This window comes from Egretta garzetta, unplaced genomic scaffold (assembly GCF_000687185.1).
Source record: "Egretta garzetta isolate BGI_Z169 unplaced genomic scaffold, ASM68718v1 scaffold759, whole genome shotgun sequence".
NCBI classification, from domain to species: Eukaryota; Metazoa; Chordata; class Aves; order Pelecaniformes; family Ardeidae; genus Egretta; species Egretta garzetta.
This window is the reverse complement of record NW_009260944.1, coordinates 1,146,430-1,162,206: the sequence shown is the minus strand read 5'-3', so window position 1 is coordinate 1,162,206 and position 15,777 is coordinate 1,146,430. Positions and strand designations below refer to the sequence as shown.

General features: G+C 46.9%; 1 protein-coding gene and 1 long non-coding RNA gene across 2 annotated transcripts; both read right to left on the bottom strand.

The window, feature by feature from the left end:
- Window positions 1–7,271: 7,271 nt before the first annotated feature.
- Window positions 7,272–10,858, bottom strand: LOC118453134. Its single transcript, XR_004843089.1, has 3 exons — window positions 10,770–10,858; window positions 7,943–8,098; window positions 7,272–7,729 (listed from the first exon to the last, which is right to left on the bottom strand). It is a non-coding gene; the product is annotated as an uncharacterized LOC118453134 (long non-coding RNA).
- A 1,646-nt stretch (window positions 10,859–12,504) lies between these two features.
- On the bottom strand, window positions 12,505–15,617 carry RPL37A (ribosomal protein L37a; the record flags this gene model as incomplete). The annotated part of the gene is made up of 3 exons (XM_035902579.1): window positions 12,505–12,665; window positions 13,894–13,976; window positions 15,474–15,617. Coding segments are annotated over 3 exons (291 nt in total), but the record flags the coding sequence as incomplete, so codon positions are not given.
- Between the last annotated feature and the right edge of the window lie 160 nt (window positions 15,618–15,777).

The following is a 15,777-nucleotide window of genomic DNA, read 5'->3' as shown; positions in this document are numbered from 1 at the left end:
AAATCGTGAAATGGGAGCGGGGGAAGGAGACCGAGACTTCTGGGTGTTGTTTGCAGCTCTGCCCATGTTTGCTCAGTGATTCAACCCAGTGCTATTGGGTCTTTCAGAAACAGGCCATAGTTGTCCACACCATTGGTTCCTTCCCTCTCTAGAAAACCCCCAACCCCAGAGGATGAACACAGAGGAACAGCATCTTTCTTGATGAAATCATTCAGCCTCTCAGGTTCCCCTATCTTTTCTCATACCGGCTATCTGTAAGCCTCAAGCTCCTCCAAGGAGAAATGGAGGATGCATAGCCTGATGTCCTCAGACAGCAGTGCTTGAAAGGCAGGACCTGGTGGTTTTTAAAGCCAAAGCAAGAAGGGACCTCAGGAGGAGAGTCTGCTTTCACTCCTCCAAACAGCATCAGCTCTACTCGAGCCACTTCTGACAAGCATTTGCCTGCTCTCCAACTTGAAACTTCTAGAGATGACATTACTACCACCTCGCTTCATCACTATGTGACCATCCTGATTGCAGGGAAGTTGTTCCTATCACAGAACTGTAGAATTTTGAAAAGACCTCTGGAGGTCTCTGCTCCAATCCCAACTCAAAGGAAGGCCAACCAGATCTATTTGGCCAGATGTTGGCCAACCAACACATAACCTGTATCTCTCTTGCTGTGGTTTCAACCATCACTTCTCATCAGATCTGCCATGGATAGAGGGAACCAATGAGTACCTGTCACCTTACAGCAAAATTGTCTGTGTACTTAAAAAACGTTTTCAAAAAGCTTTTCCTTATAGGTCATGTTTTTGAGACTGCTGATCTTTTATGCCTGCTTCCCACAGACAGTTGCTAGTCTCCAGCCACACAGATCCTGGAGCTGCCAACCTCATGAAGACTACTACAGCTGTAAATGGGAAGAGTTAGAAGCATGTGCCTCCACAGGCTTCCTCTATGGAGAGGAGAAGACAGAAGAAACAGCTCATCAGATGCTCTGAACACTGGCCTTCCCTTGGGCCCCTTCTCCTCACATCTCTGAAAACCTCGAGCATGAAGACACATAAAAAACCCAAGCGCTCAGTTGAGCTGTTGATGGCTGCGGTACTTCTTTCTATGCCAACAATGTTGTATGTCCCAGCGCTTCCCCAGGGCTAGCAGCATAAAAGAGTGGAAAACCTAACTCACGAGACATTACTATTATTGTGTTCTAACAGCGCTGTGCTAAAAAACGCTCCACCCAAATGAAAGCCCTTTTGTGCCATTAAGAGGCCAAACACAGTCCAACTGCTGACCAGCAGACTGGGAGGAGGGGCTCATGAAGAGATATGTTCCTCAAGATCCAGAAATGTTAGGACCAGGTCTCCTTTGGCTGTAAGGTCTGCAAATCCCTCAGCTGCATCACCCCATCCTCTTGCTAGCCCTGTCCTTGAAGCTCTGCTTTGCCATCCTTCCTTGCCCATCCCCATCCCCCAAAGCATTTGCCACCTCCCCAACCACAGGAAGAATCCTTGTTCAACTTCTCTTCAACCTGCTCTAGTCCTGCATTCTCCCCACATCCTCCCCCTCCCCAAACACACATGCTTTTTAGGGCTGAGAAACTCCAGTCAAACAGGAGGTGCTTTAGAAGAGCAGGGCTTTGCCGTGTTAACCAGAGGCGCCTGCCAGCCAACAGCCCAGCCCCTGAACGCGCAAGGAATTTTGACCTCACATAGTGAAATTTCCTAGAACTTTAAACCTTTGTTGTTGTTGTTTTTGTTGTCGTTTCTTTGGCGCTCTCTCGCTTTTCAATTTTCCACTTGGCAACCATGTTGAAATGATGCAAGGAAGTAGCCGCTGCTTAACTGCAAATTATTAATTAGATGCCAAGGAGTCTGTGCATGACTGCACGCAGGGTGGGGGGGGGCTGTGTCCTACATTACAAAATCAATGGACCAGCTTGGCATTGCTTTTCTGCCCTGAGATATAATTTAGCAGCAAGTCTCCATTTGTTCCAGAACTGATTCCTAAAAGAGAAGGCACTTGCACAGTCTATTGAGGGGGAGAAGGGGAGAGAAAAACAAGAAGCACCCCACCCTTGGTGACCAAGGGCTGATCCTTAAGCTGTTGAAACTCTTTCCTAAGAGCCTCAATCACTGTTAAAACAAATACTAATTGTTCTTAGCTAGGGACTGGCAAGAAACAGTCTGACTGAAGACGTTCTGCTGTAAAATACCAATCTGACGAAATTGAGAAAGACCTCAGGCGCCCAGGGCTCCCCAGCTCTCCAGGTTTTCCTAAGACTTACTGCCACCCCAGCGGGAGCTGACACCCCTCTGCTGAGACAGCGTGTCTGGCCGCACGCGTCCTCCCAGACTGCTGCAGCTGAAAGTAGGTTTGCACAAGCCGTGGCTGAAGGCGCTGCTGTTTTCTCTATGCACACTTTGCCCTAGACACATCTCTGCTCAGAGGACCTCATAGTTTAAATACTCAAGACCAACAAACATCGGGGGGGAGAGGGGCGATCTGTTCCAATGGGTAGCTACCCTCATTGTTAAAAATTAACAACAAAACAATAATCGTACACAGCTGGGCCTTTCGTGCCTTTTATAGCAACATTCCCACAGCTCTATGAGAGACACTGTTTGGGATTCACAAATAAATTTTCATCCCAATTCGGGATAAATCCTTAGTCAACTGTTTTGGATGCTTTCTCAAGAGGGAATGGCCACTTCCCATCTAGCCATGGCATATCTTCCTGGCATACGGATCCCAGGCAGCAGGACTGGGGGGCTTCGATGCTTGTAGGAGCCAAGCTCCAGACCGTGCTTGTGCATCTGGAGTTGCTGCATCCCTCATTTTCTGAGTGTTTTAACTCACAGCATTGCCTGGCCTTGGCACTGACAGATTTGGGAGCCTTTGGTTGCCTCCTCCCCTCCAAAAGGTTGGCTGGTGGCAGATGGCCCAGGGCAAAGGGAGGCTCAAGGAGAAGTGTAAGCATGTAAAAAGCTGCAGCCAGCTCATCTTCAAGGAAGGTAGGCAGAGGTGACCAGAAGATGGACTTAAACTGAGCAGAGAAACCACCCCAGCTCCTGGAAACCAAGCTGATAACCTGGGAGAAGACTGGCAGAGGCCTGAGGGGAAGGATGGAGGGAGGTAGGTCAGCTGTGATGAGGTGCATTCTACAAAGCCAAAAGAGCATGCTTGGCTTGGTGTGGTCTTGGGACTGTCATTTGAAGACAGACCTCAGCAGCACCCTTCTCGGGTGTCCCCTCCCTCTACCACCCGTAACAGTTTGTATTTCTATATGCTGGGAAGTGCTAACCCTGATCAAGGGTGTGGGCTTGCAAGTGGCAATAAAAACCTTCTGCAGCTCCCCTAGATGGCCACTGCTCCGCAGCCTGAGGCGAAACCAGAGCGGGATGATGTAAGCCATCACATAGACCCTGTCAGGGTTAGCAGGTACAGCCAGTGCTCAGTCCCAGCCCTGAGAATCAGAAAGACTTGGTAGTCCAGACCAAGAAACACCCCTGGAGAATCTGTTCCACTGGTTAATTACCATCACCCTTAAAAATTACTAACAGTAATGGTAGACAGCTGTGCTTTTTCTGCCTTTTATAGCAACATTCCCACAGCACAGCGAGAGACATTGTTTTGGGTTCACAAACAGCTTTTGGGCCATGTTTATACCATCATCTCTTTTTCCATGGCCCACCTCTTACCTACTGGACTCCGCTCACCAGAAGGCGGCCAGCCTGCCACTTCCACTGCAATAAAACCAACCAGCCGGCAGGAAAGCACACACACGCAGCAAGCTGGGTCCCAGCCTGGGTGAAGCTTAGCATTCCTTCACATTCTGGGTTGTGGAAAGAGTTGTTCAAACCAGGCTCATAGCAACCTTTTAGACGTCGCACTCAGAGTTATGTAAAATATTTTCCCTGCCTTGGTAGTTGGCAAACTTTGTTTTATAAGACAAATGGAATTTATTAATGCAAAATATTTATCAAGTCTTTGTATTTTTTTTCCGAGGGAGTAGAGAGGTTGACCAGGAGCCTTTCATCTTTGTTGGCTTCTGAATGTTAAAAATGCAGCTGATTTAGGAGCAAGACCACAAGGCAGAGTCTCTCTCATTTCCATGCAACCCCTTTTTCTGCAAGTGATGGCAAGTTCTCACTTTGACAAAGGTACCATCTTCCTGCAGTGATGGCAGGGAATGGTCCTGAAATGTATTCACAAAGGCTTGGGTGATCTCCATTTTACAGATGAACAACAGAGGTAAAAGGCAGCGGGCAGGGTCCTCTGTGCTCAGCTCTCCACCCGACAGGCAAAACAATTAGAAATTTCATGCCTCAGGGACCTCACATCCTCCAGGAAGGTACATGTAAGGTGAGAACACACCAGAAAAGGAAATAGTGGGAAAGGGGAGGACAGTACATTGGCCAAACAAAATAGCCTGATCCCCACGTACAACCATGCTGATCACTGATCTCCACCCTTTGGAAATAAAAGAAGTAAAGCAACCAGCAGCTCTACTGCCACGTCTAATGCCTTGGATTCTCCAAGTGAGCAATGTGAAAGGACTTATCACTGCTTAAGGTCCACACTGTAAAAACCATCGCTGCCTTAAGATGCTAAACACTTGATTCGGTAATAATAATCCAAACCAAAGCCCTTGGCAATGGCCATACTGCTGATGGGCGCGGATGACAAACCAGCTTCTTTAGGCTTCCATATCTGCCTGATTGATTATCACCTTCTACCTTTTCCTTTGACTATTTTCTTCTTTGTCTTGATAGGTACCAGCATAGTCTTCATCTGAGGTTCATACAGATTATCATGGCACATGCAATGTTTTTGTCAGAGGTGGACCTCCTTTGGAATAAACACCTGCGCTTGCTACAGGAGGTTGCATTTATTTCTTTTTCTTCATGCACAAAGAAGAATACATCTTCAGCTGACTAAGGTTAAAAATTAGTTGTTTAATGCCTGGATTATTTATTTCTTTCCCTTCTTCCCTTGCATGACTTGGGTATATTCTGTATTTAAGGGTTTTTTAAATATTCCCTTTACAGATTTGCTTTTTAATGTCAAATCCAATCCACTACAGTAAAAACAGTTTCACATCCAACAGATTGAATTGAAACAGACACGGTTGATAGAGACCAAGATCCTATCTTCAGGCAAGCAATTTGGCCTCACAGCCAGGATATTGGAGACTATCTTGTGCTGCATTAAAACTTCTTTCAAAGGTGAGGCCCAATAGTAGGTGGTGACTTGGAAGAACTTTATTCAGTGAAAAAGGTAAGTGCCCTCTTGGTCCACCACTCAGCATATCCCATGAAATAATATTTACTTGGAGGAATCCGGTCCTCTCTCCACACTTTCAAAGAACTGGAGCTGTTCCAGAACTGCCTGAAGGGGAAAGCAAAGCAGTGACTTGTAGGACATTTGTCTCAGGGTGGGAAAGGGGCATGCAGAATAAAATGTTCCTCTTACAAGATGAGATTTAATCAAAGAAACGGAGAGGGCTCACAGAGCAAATTCCTGAAACCAAACTTAGGACTTATAAATAAATATTCCCTGGTGTGGGCAGAGGTCTCTTCAGAAAAGCCCACTGAATCAAGGCTGAGAATATTCCATTTTGGTGAACAAAAACAACAAAAGAAGTCACCATTAGCAGGAGGGCTACAAGATCCACGAGGAGCAGTTAATGGGCCCATTTCATGGGAGTGGGCCAAAGTCACAACACTTTGAGCAGAGAGAGCAGGAACAAGAAGCATCTCAGTGGAAAAGTAAGGAGTCATCACACGGCCTGGACTACCCTTCCAGTTGTCTCAAGTATGGTCTCTTCTGTGCCAAGGTTTGCCAAGGTTTCCAGCCCTCTGCTCATCCCAGGCTGTAACGTGATGAATGCAGGCTCGGGCCCCACAACTCAGTTTCCTCTGCAGCAGCTTCCCCGCATCCCCTGCTGAGCTCTTTCCACAAGGAGCAGGTGGGACTCTGAGCACAGGGTGGGGAATCTAACATCCCAGTCCAAACACAAACACTTGCTCCCAAGGTGTATCCATCAGATGACCAAAGGCCAAGAGAGGAGGCAGAGCAAAGCCCAGGGAATCTGTTACAGAACTTAAATTTTAAAAGCACAGCCCAAAGCCTCAGCTGGTGTAACCTATCAATACCATGATTGTAATTGCAGAAAAATAAGAAACCCCAGCCAGCTCTCCCTCTGCTGCCACAGGGGGAAGGGGCAGCCGTGACAGTGCACACCACAGCAGAGCTGGCGAGGGCAGCTCCAACCTTATTTGCCTGCTGAGAAATCAGGTGGACGCATGCTGCCAGGAAAGCCCCAGATGTGCAGCTCTGCGGGGTTGACCATGCTCTTCCCCTGGCTGCCCACTAGAAAGCTCAGACACTTTCCCACAGCAACGCTGCTCACACTCTGGATCAGGAGGTGAGAGAGGACAGGGGAAGAAACAAGCAGTGGGCAAAGGTTGAGGGAAAGCCAGCCCTTTGGCTCTCCAAATGCTTATGCAAGATTGTCTCAAGTGAAGCTCAAGGGAGGTTTGTAGCCTGACATATCAACAAATGCCAGATTCCAAGGAGAAGGTTTCTTTCGGGGAGGCAGTGGGGTTTCAGCGATGCTGCGCTGGCTTCTCCCACCTTCCTTTGCTTTGGCAGTTTAAGATGCCAGAGCAGCACTGCCCTTTGGCTGGGGCAGAGGCAGAGAGGCAGCCTGGGCCTGAAGCTCTGACCTGAAGGTCTGTGGGTCCCTGCCCGGCTGTAAGCACCAGCTCCAGGGCTGCTTCTACACCAGTTTAAGCACTGGGGGGGAACAAAAGGGGAGCACAACAGCCTCATTCACTTGCTAATAAGCTACTGAAAGAAAGACATCAAATCTATGATTGTCATGCAATGATACAGTCCAACTTGCTAAAAACAGGAAAAAGCAAGACAGGGCAAAAGAGGAGAGGAAATGGATTAGGTTTTCCAGAAGCACCCCACAACCCAAACTTCCAACTTAACAGGAGCCCCAGGAGGCTGAGCAGGGCAGTGACACCAGACAAGCACGTTGTTTAGCTCTGGTTAGAAAGATCGTTTCTTGCAGAGCTGCCACAGTTCATATGCTCAGAGCAACACTGTACAGAAAGGAGAAGGGTTGGGGTTTTTGGGGAAAGGGAAAAAAAAAAAAAAAAAAAAAAAGAGCACAAACCCTGCACTGGGAAAGCCACACCGATGAGCTTGTTAACATTTGAAGAGACTGCTTGGCATGATTCCTTACAAAGATTCCTGCCAAGAATTTGCAAGAGGAAAGTATATTTAGCAATCCAAGGCATGCCAAAGCCTTGTCAAGAGAAAAAAACACTTTGAATATGTGGAATAGCAATTAGACATTTTCTAAGCAGCCATTTTCAAAACGCATCCAGGCATCTAATAAGGGCACCTGAGGCATATCCACAACTCCGCCACACTCCATGCCTCAAAAGACATCCGTTAAGGATGGAATACTTGGAGGAAGGATATGTTACCGATGGCAACTGCCCACTTCCAGAGCACTGGGGCTGGTTTCAAGCAGGCAATTCTCTGTCACCCTGAGCCACTGGAAAGACACAGTCCTGTGCCACTGCATACCACTTCGTAGCATCCTTTGAGGAACCATTTCTCCAAAAAAAAGCTGTGAGCCATGCTGCATTGCCAGGAAGCAGAGGGGTGCTTGCCTGTCTACTTCTTCCATGGGAGCTGGTGAACATCCAGGTGAGCTGAGCAGCAGCTGAAAGGTGGGACAGTATGTAAAATCAGATGGTGACTTGCAGCCCCTTAAAGTGGCACCCACATCACACCCCAATCCTGGCTGATTCATTGGCCAATGCTCTGAGCTGCAAAGCCAGCAACAAGCTTCATCACTAAAGCTCCTTTCTTTCTAGGGAGAGACCTAGAAAAATTTCCCAAGACAGGGTGTGTCTGCCCCAGGAAGGTAACTCACCTGCATTGGTCACTCTTGTTTCTGAAGCGCTGTTGGGAATCTCTGTGGGATGCAGCATGGAGAAGAGGCATGAAGCAACTCAGGAAGGCAATGGGCATCACTTGATCTTGCACAAGGATGAAGACAGCCGATCATATGGTATGGCCAAGACATTTGCTGTTTGTGTAATGTAGAAATCACCATGGTGCCCATCACTTACACCTGTCAGGCTCTACTACAGTCAAATCCCCAATAAGACACACCTGCACATGGGCTGAGTTCACACCACCTTTAAGTCAGGACACACAGAAGGGACAACCAACGCCTGTGGCTGAAGTTTCTCATCCCCATGAGCCCTAGGCCCCAACAGTCTTTAATGTGTGGCACAACACAAACGGTGCCCCCAAGGCTCAGTATCGTGATACCCTACAGAGCAAACAGGCCGGCAGCAAGCAGGAGGAAGCAGGAAGCACAAACGGGGTAAAGCCAAAGCAATTACTTTCTTTTGGAATCAGGTAAATGCTTAACAGAGAAATCAAAATGAGGACAGTTGCCCCGAGTTCTTTCAGTCTTTGGTTTCCAAGTTCCTTTGGGCTCCTGAAATGCCTCTTTGATTACAGCCACCATCCCCTCAGGTTATATCATTGATCCAGCATAAAAATCCCATGGGACTGACAGATTGCTCTGAGAAAGAAGTCCCCTTCCCACCTGCTCTTCAAAAGCAATCAAGATCAACCAACCTGCTCAGCCACCTCTACAGAACAGTCAGGCAGACTCAAAGTCTCGGCTTCCATCAAACCCTCCTCCAATTCCCACAGCTGTAGCAATCCAGATGGGTCAGGCATTGCTGTAAGCTCACACCCTCCAAAACAGCCGCCAGCTTCTACAACACCCAAGACAACTCTATCCAAGTTCCTGACTAAGGCTCAACAAGTATACTGAAAGCAAATTGCTAAGAATTCCTGTTTTCACCCTACATTCCCAGAGGAGACAACAAATATGGAGGATCACCTGGCCAAATCACATAGCTGTTGGTACAACAAATTCTCCTAGAATATACACAGGATTTGGACAGAGCAACAATGCAAATTCAGCTCTGTTAGAGTTGACAAGCGACCACAAAACACCCATCCCCAACATTCCCAATTCCTATTCTCATGTCCTTATGTCTTTTGGCACAGGCCCCCGTTTCAGTCTAAAATCACCATCACGGTCTATTTTAGGGGGAAAGCATGAAACGCTGAGCTAAGAAGCTATAGTAGACGTACAGGTGAGCAGAGCCTTTCTCCTGGATGGGAGGGGAAGCTGAGAAGATGCGGCCAGGCAGCAGCCTTGCAACACTGAGCAGCAGAGCGGCAGGGGCGCCCGCTGGCCGCTCGCAGCATTGCCGGCTGACAGTGCCCTGACCACAGACAGCATCCTTCCTCTTCCCTGCCCCTCTCCACCTTCCTCCCTGCTCTCACTTGGGGGAAACGTGCCGAATTGGCAGCCCTGAAGGTTCACCGGCACAAAACGCCTCTGCCTGAGGAGCAGGCCAGGGTACCATGGTGCTCTTGGGAGAAGACAAGCCCAGGCGCTCTGTGCATGCATGGATGCAAGTAGGACCACGCAGTCCAGATCAAAAAAACATCCCACATCCTTCTCTCCTCTTCCTATTTCCACCTTGCCCAGCTTCCACTCTCTGCAAATATTAATCCCAAAGGTAAATAATAACATCCTCAGCAGAAATAGAAGTCACCTTAGATAAGGTACCTGTGCAATCACCCTGGGATATCAACATCCCTCAGTGCCCAGAACTGGGAGGGGAGAGGGACGTGGAGATGCGACCCAAGCACACCGAGTCAAGAATAAAAGGCCATATGCAGAAGACCACTGTCCTGCTTGTAAAGGCAGCGAGAGCCAGTAACACACACCCCCACACAGCAGCTGTCACAGCCAGCTACAAGCCTTCGAGAGAGCAGGTAAATCCGAATTCACCAGGAGCACACGCACCAGCTTGCCGCTTATACCTGGTCTTAGCGGCTCAAGAACTCCAGAAGAGAGGAGGACACGTTTCACCAGGGGACACCAGCAGCCGGTCCAAGGACCGAGCAGTACTTTTCTCTGGCAGATGACTGAGGAACAGCGGTGACTTCCTGGTGGCAGGTGAGCCACATCCATGGCCCCTGTTATCACTGCAGATGCCTGTGAAGTTTTGCTCCAGTAGGAACACCTCACGCAGGTGGTACTGGAGTTTTGGACCTCTTCTGCAGCTTCACTAAAACCAGCATTTCCCCCTCCCATCCTCAAGCCCACTGCCCAGGAACCTGGGCTGCTCTTTCCTAGCTGTTGGGCCTCGCCTGCCTCAACCTGTTGTGTCGTGCCTCCTTGTAGAAACACAGACCTCCATGGAGCAACGCAAGCCCCTCAGAGCCTCTTCTAGCAGCAGAGCCATATAGCTACATCACCAGAGGGACTTCCCCCCAAGCACATCCAGTGTTTTACCAACACAGGCTTTTGCATGATGAAGTAGCAAGCAAAGTAATCAGTGCTCACGTGGTTTCATCACAATTTCTCAACAAAGGGGCTCACGTGAAGACACCTTTAGCATGATGGAAGTTGTTTCTGAACATCCAGTCTACACCAGCTCCCCAACCCTTCCTTCTCACTGAGGCTTCTCTAAAAGATGGCTGTTACCTGCGCAGCGGCTCCTGGACCGCAGCACTTCACAAACCTACGTGTGAAGGCAAGCCAAAGTCAGGGGCAGTGCCCCTTAATAAACTCACTGAGGCGGTCAGCAGCTGGTTTTCATGCAGCTGAGATACCCTCACAGTAGGCATAAGCTATCTGCAATCACCATTCACCCTACCTTCAGTGGGAGCAGCAGCCAGCAGGAGAAAAGCTAGCTCCTTGAGCTGTTCCAGCTATCCACACACCAGCATGCAAGGCATCCCCACGGGAGCAGGAACAGCTGCAAAGAAAGTTCCAAGGCAGCTCAGAGATGGCATCCCAAGAAAGCTGGTTAGCGTGAACCAGGACCAGCAGCAGCAGTGCCCAGGACTAAGCTGGGAGGTCTGACAAGTACCTGGAGAAAGCTGCTGTGGGCACGTCACACAAGAAAAGCAGCAGCAAAAATGAGACCGAGTTGAGCTAAGAGTTTCTTGAACCCACAGGTTTCCTTCATAACCCTGCTAACAGAAGACACACGTGCAGAAGGCCATGATGGTGTTCATCTACATATACAAAAATGAGCCACTGCTTCTAAGGAGAGTCGCCCGCTGCTACCTCCACTTCAAGCCTGTCACACAACTCTTTCACCCTGCGCTACAGGCAGAACAAGGTGTGTCAGCAGAGAAATGCGCAGTGATCTCTGTCCCGAGTCCCAGGGAATGACCCTCATCACTGTTAGGAGGTGACATGAAGGATATGCAGGTTGGTGTGAATGACACGGAATACCGGAACACATTTACATTAGTAAAGGAAGTTTAGAGCACTGAATTAAAAAAAAAAAGTTTAGGAAACAAGTTCAGGGACACTGCAGTTAAACTTCTGAGCAACAGACTTTTTGCAGCTTGGGAAAAAGTTCCTACTGAGGTCCAGTTCTGAATCTATCTTTGAAAGATATCAGGCTCATTAATGACATTACTGCCGCAGCTCATCACCACCCAAATCCATGTAAAGCTTAAGTTGGAGCAAGAGCAAGCAACCGCTATGCTACCTGTTTACTATTTTTCCTCCAGCAGCTATCAAGGTTATTGCCAAGACTTGTCTTTTCTGACCTAGGGACAGGAAAGGTGCTGCAGTCCAGACAGAAACAAACCTCAAACCAAATCGAAACTCACCTGACAGACCACAAAGAAAGTGTTCAGACATCTTAACCTTGGTGGTCTAGAGATGATTTGGAGGCCAATTATTAACAGCAGCTTTTCCTCCAAGACTGAGTGTCCCAGGAGCTAGTTCAACACGAAAATTTATTGTTGCAATTTGGTATGGATTAGGTAATTTGAACAGACACAGAAGCCTGTTATCAGACCTGGGAAGAGCAAGCCATAGAGCACATTCAGGTAGGCTACCTCGAGATCTGCACGCAACACCACACTAGGGGCTGCAGTAAGGGATTGTCTATAGCTGGCGCTGAAAAATAAAGCGGCACCAGCCAGCAACAGAGGGTGATAGCTGGGCTTTTACCATTCCAGGCTCTGCCCCCAAGCCAGTCATGATGCTCTTTTTTCTCTCCATCTTGCAGCACATGCCCTGCTCCCCTGAGCCCTCCTCAAAGGCAAATGGGAAGCAGAGTGATGCTTTGCATGTTCTCTCCTCCCCCCCTTACATCTGCCCATTCCTCCACTCATAGAGCTCTACGCTATTCCTCAAGGCACAGACACGAAGGACATACCAAGACGTGCCAGGTTTCTTTAAGCTATTTAAGCTTTCGTCAGATTCATCTTAGCGCATTCAAGCAAGTATGCAATTAACTGGAAGTGGTTTTTAATGGCTTCATCAGTACCTAGAGCCACTCAACTACTGGATAGAACTACTAATGCCTCCGTAGTTATACATATGGTACAGCATGAGACACATGACTTTTTGTGGAAAGACGAACATGATTCCACTCCATTATCACCTTTTTATTGTTAAAAGGACAAATCTTGACAGTGGAAAAAAAAAAAGATGTTTCACAAGGAGAACAGGATGTGGCATCTACTGGTCCTTCAATTCCTTCAGTCTTCTGATCGCAGATTTGACTGTCACTGCAGAGGTGGTACTGGAAGAAGAAGTAGAGTCATCTGCACGTGGCAGTACAACAACCCGCGCCGTTATTTTTTGGAGAAAGCACTAATCATTTCAAATAGTTATCACCTGATCGCACTGTCAACAGGGGGCTAATTCCACTTTGATTTTCATGACAATAAAGCGTAGGCCTTTGTCTACAGATGCACAAGCAACTTCACAAGCTACATCTCAACCCAAATTATCCAGTCATGCATCAACTACATGCTCAAGCGCGTGGGCTCAAATTCCCAGAGACTGTTATGCGTGGGACAACAGTGTCTTCTACCAGAACTGGGGGGGGAGATTAAGGAAAGGGAGTAAGCAAGGGCATCATCACAACAAGGATTATAATGACTCAATACTTTTAAAACATAACGAAAAATAAAACATGGAAGTCATTTTCCTTGGAGCAAACCTGATTTTACCTATTGTATCCATGTCTCTGAACTGAAAAGGCTAGGGTAGTAATCACAAAAAAATGCTGCTTCAGCTTTGAAAGAAGAGGTAAGAGCTCCCTTACGCAATTAAAATTTTTGTAGTCAAAAGAATCAAGGAAGGAAAAATAATCCCCAGCTCAGAGGCATAATTTATTAGAAGCTGCTGAAGCTCTTTTTAGAATAGGTCGGAGGGACATCTGTCGGGTGTCATCCGCACAGCTGGTTCTACCCTGAGACGGCTGGACGAACCAGCCATCCCCTCTGCTCCTTTTCTTTCAACATCACCAAAAAAATGGCCCAAGAGTAACACTTCGTACAAGCAACAACTGTAGTTCACATCTCCAGCAAGAAATGCTACTACAGCCAAGGAACAAAATAGACTACTTAAGTAAAAATACCTGTTTCAGCATTTATAGATGTTTCAATGACTTTATTTGAAGTTTAGGAAAATATGCAGAGCTTGCATTTTTGAGGAATAAAACAACTGCTTTGATAAAGCCCAGAGAGAGAAAGAAATTTTGGAGGGACCCACCAAGACCAGCAGCAGTAATACGATGGATAAAATGCAATATTCTCAGAAGCTGCACAACTGATACTGGAAAGAATAGCCATCAAATCCAATTTGATCCATTCCAACCGATTTTTAGCAATGCAGGCAAAAAACCCCTCCCACATATCACTAACTTGAGAGAAATCTACTTAACGGCTAATAGATTTAAAAAAAAAAAAAAAGCTGTATTATGCCTCAGCTATATGAGAATAAATGCTTCTTCATTTCCTTACTTGTAAGTCCAGGCGCCACCAGCAACTGTCTTCATGCAGGACCCACAGTGCCAGATACCCACAGCCTTCCTCTTCATCTTGGTCTGTAATAGAAGCAAAAGGAGAAAAAAATGCACTCTCTCATTAGCTGAAAAAACCAAACAACAGACTTCAGCATCACACCACTGAGTTACCTAGAAGCCTAGTGAAGACAGGCAAGGATTGGGGAATGTTTTTATTCAGATTCTTCAGAACAGGGACAGTCCTTCTGAAATGCTTTTTCATTCAGATATAAAGTGGGCCATTTGTAAGTGCATCATCAAAAATTCAGGTCTTTTTGAAGGATAAAAATAATAGCGAGTTACATTGGTCATAATAACCGATATTCTCACCTGTTTGATGACCAATGTGACACTGCTGTTATTAGTGCTCCCTGGGCGTCCCAAGGTTGCTCTAAACCAGACCCCCTTCGAATAGCATCTGAAGAGTGAGTGATGGGTACTGAGCTCCCTTCACTCGGGCAAGTCCCCGTCACCTTGCAAAGATGACAATGGAATGGTTTGCCTAGACCTTTATTGGAGTTAGGCAGCTCTGAAAATGGGGTTATCAACATTCTCACTTTACGTGAGAAAGACACTAAATGTATGAATTTAAAAAAAAAAAAAAAAACCAAACCAAACCCCACCACAAATGGTAATTAGGACAAGGAGAAATGGCTTTAAGTTGTGCCAGGGCAGGTTTAGGTTGGACATTAGGAAAAATTTTTTCAGTGAAAGTGTTGTTAAGCATTGAAATGGGCTGCCCGGGTTGAGTCCCCATCCCTGGAGGTGTTTAAAAGATGGGTAGATGTAGTGCTTAGGGACATGGTTTAGTGGTGGGATGGCAGTGTTAGATTAATGGTTGGACTTGATGATCTTAAAGGTCTTTTCCAACCTAAACGATTCTACGATTCTATGATCTTTTTAGATTTCCAGCCACTTAAAGATACCTACTTTACAAATATCAGTAAAAATCATCTGGGCAAAGCACAAGCTTACGGGCCTCTCAAACTGTCAAAAACCAGATTTAAGAGTGAATTCTGATAATGTACATGAGCAGGTAAAATAACTTCTTACCAGAAATTCTTTTCCACGCAGTTATACAGCAGACAAACAGAAGTAAGCAACTGCAATTAAAAGTATTACATGGGGAAAGCAAGTTCTCTTCCTCCCCCAACTAAGCTTTAAAGTTACTGAATTAAAAAAAAAAAGCCCAAGTCATGTCTTAATTATCAGGGTAAGAGATATGCTGATTCAATTCTGTCAGGTCTTTCTATTAGATATCTAAAACATAAGAGTATGGCAACATTTCTCACTATTCTGCGTAACAAAACATAGTTTGTGTTTGTTTTCATTTAACTGCTACTAAGCATACATGCAACATGTCTACTAACTCCTTATTTTATAAAGGATTCTGACAGTAGCCTCAAGCTCGCGATAAAATGATCACCATCTCAAAACTGGTCATCTCTTCAGTAGAAAAATTACCAAAGCATCGAATTGGTGCATTTGTAGCACCAATAACAAAGTTATTTTTAAGGACTTTTAGGGAAGGTCTCCTACCTTGCCACAGAAGGAGCAGGTATACTTGGCATGCTGGCTAATTTCAATCTTCTTCACCATTTTCCTAAGGGATGCACCGTAACGGGTCCCATATTTACCCACAATCCCAACCTTCTTGGTGCGCTTAGCCTGTCGGGAGGCAAACCAGAGTAAGTTTCAACTTTACCAAGACTGCCCTCTCCTCGGCGGCTCCCCCTCTCCTGCCCCCACAGCCAAGCGCTCGGCCCTCAAAGGCCGCGCTGCAGCCGGCCAGCGCCTCTCCCTGCCCTTGTAAATAGAGCACCAGTCACGGAACGGCGGGAGC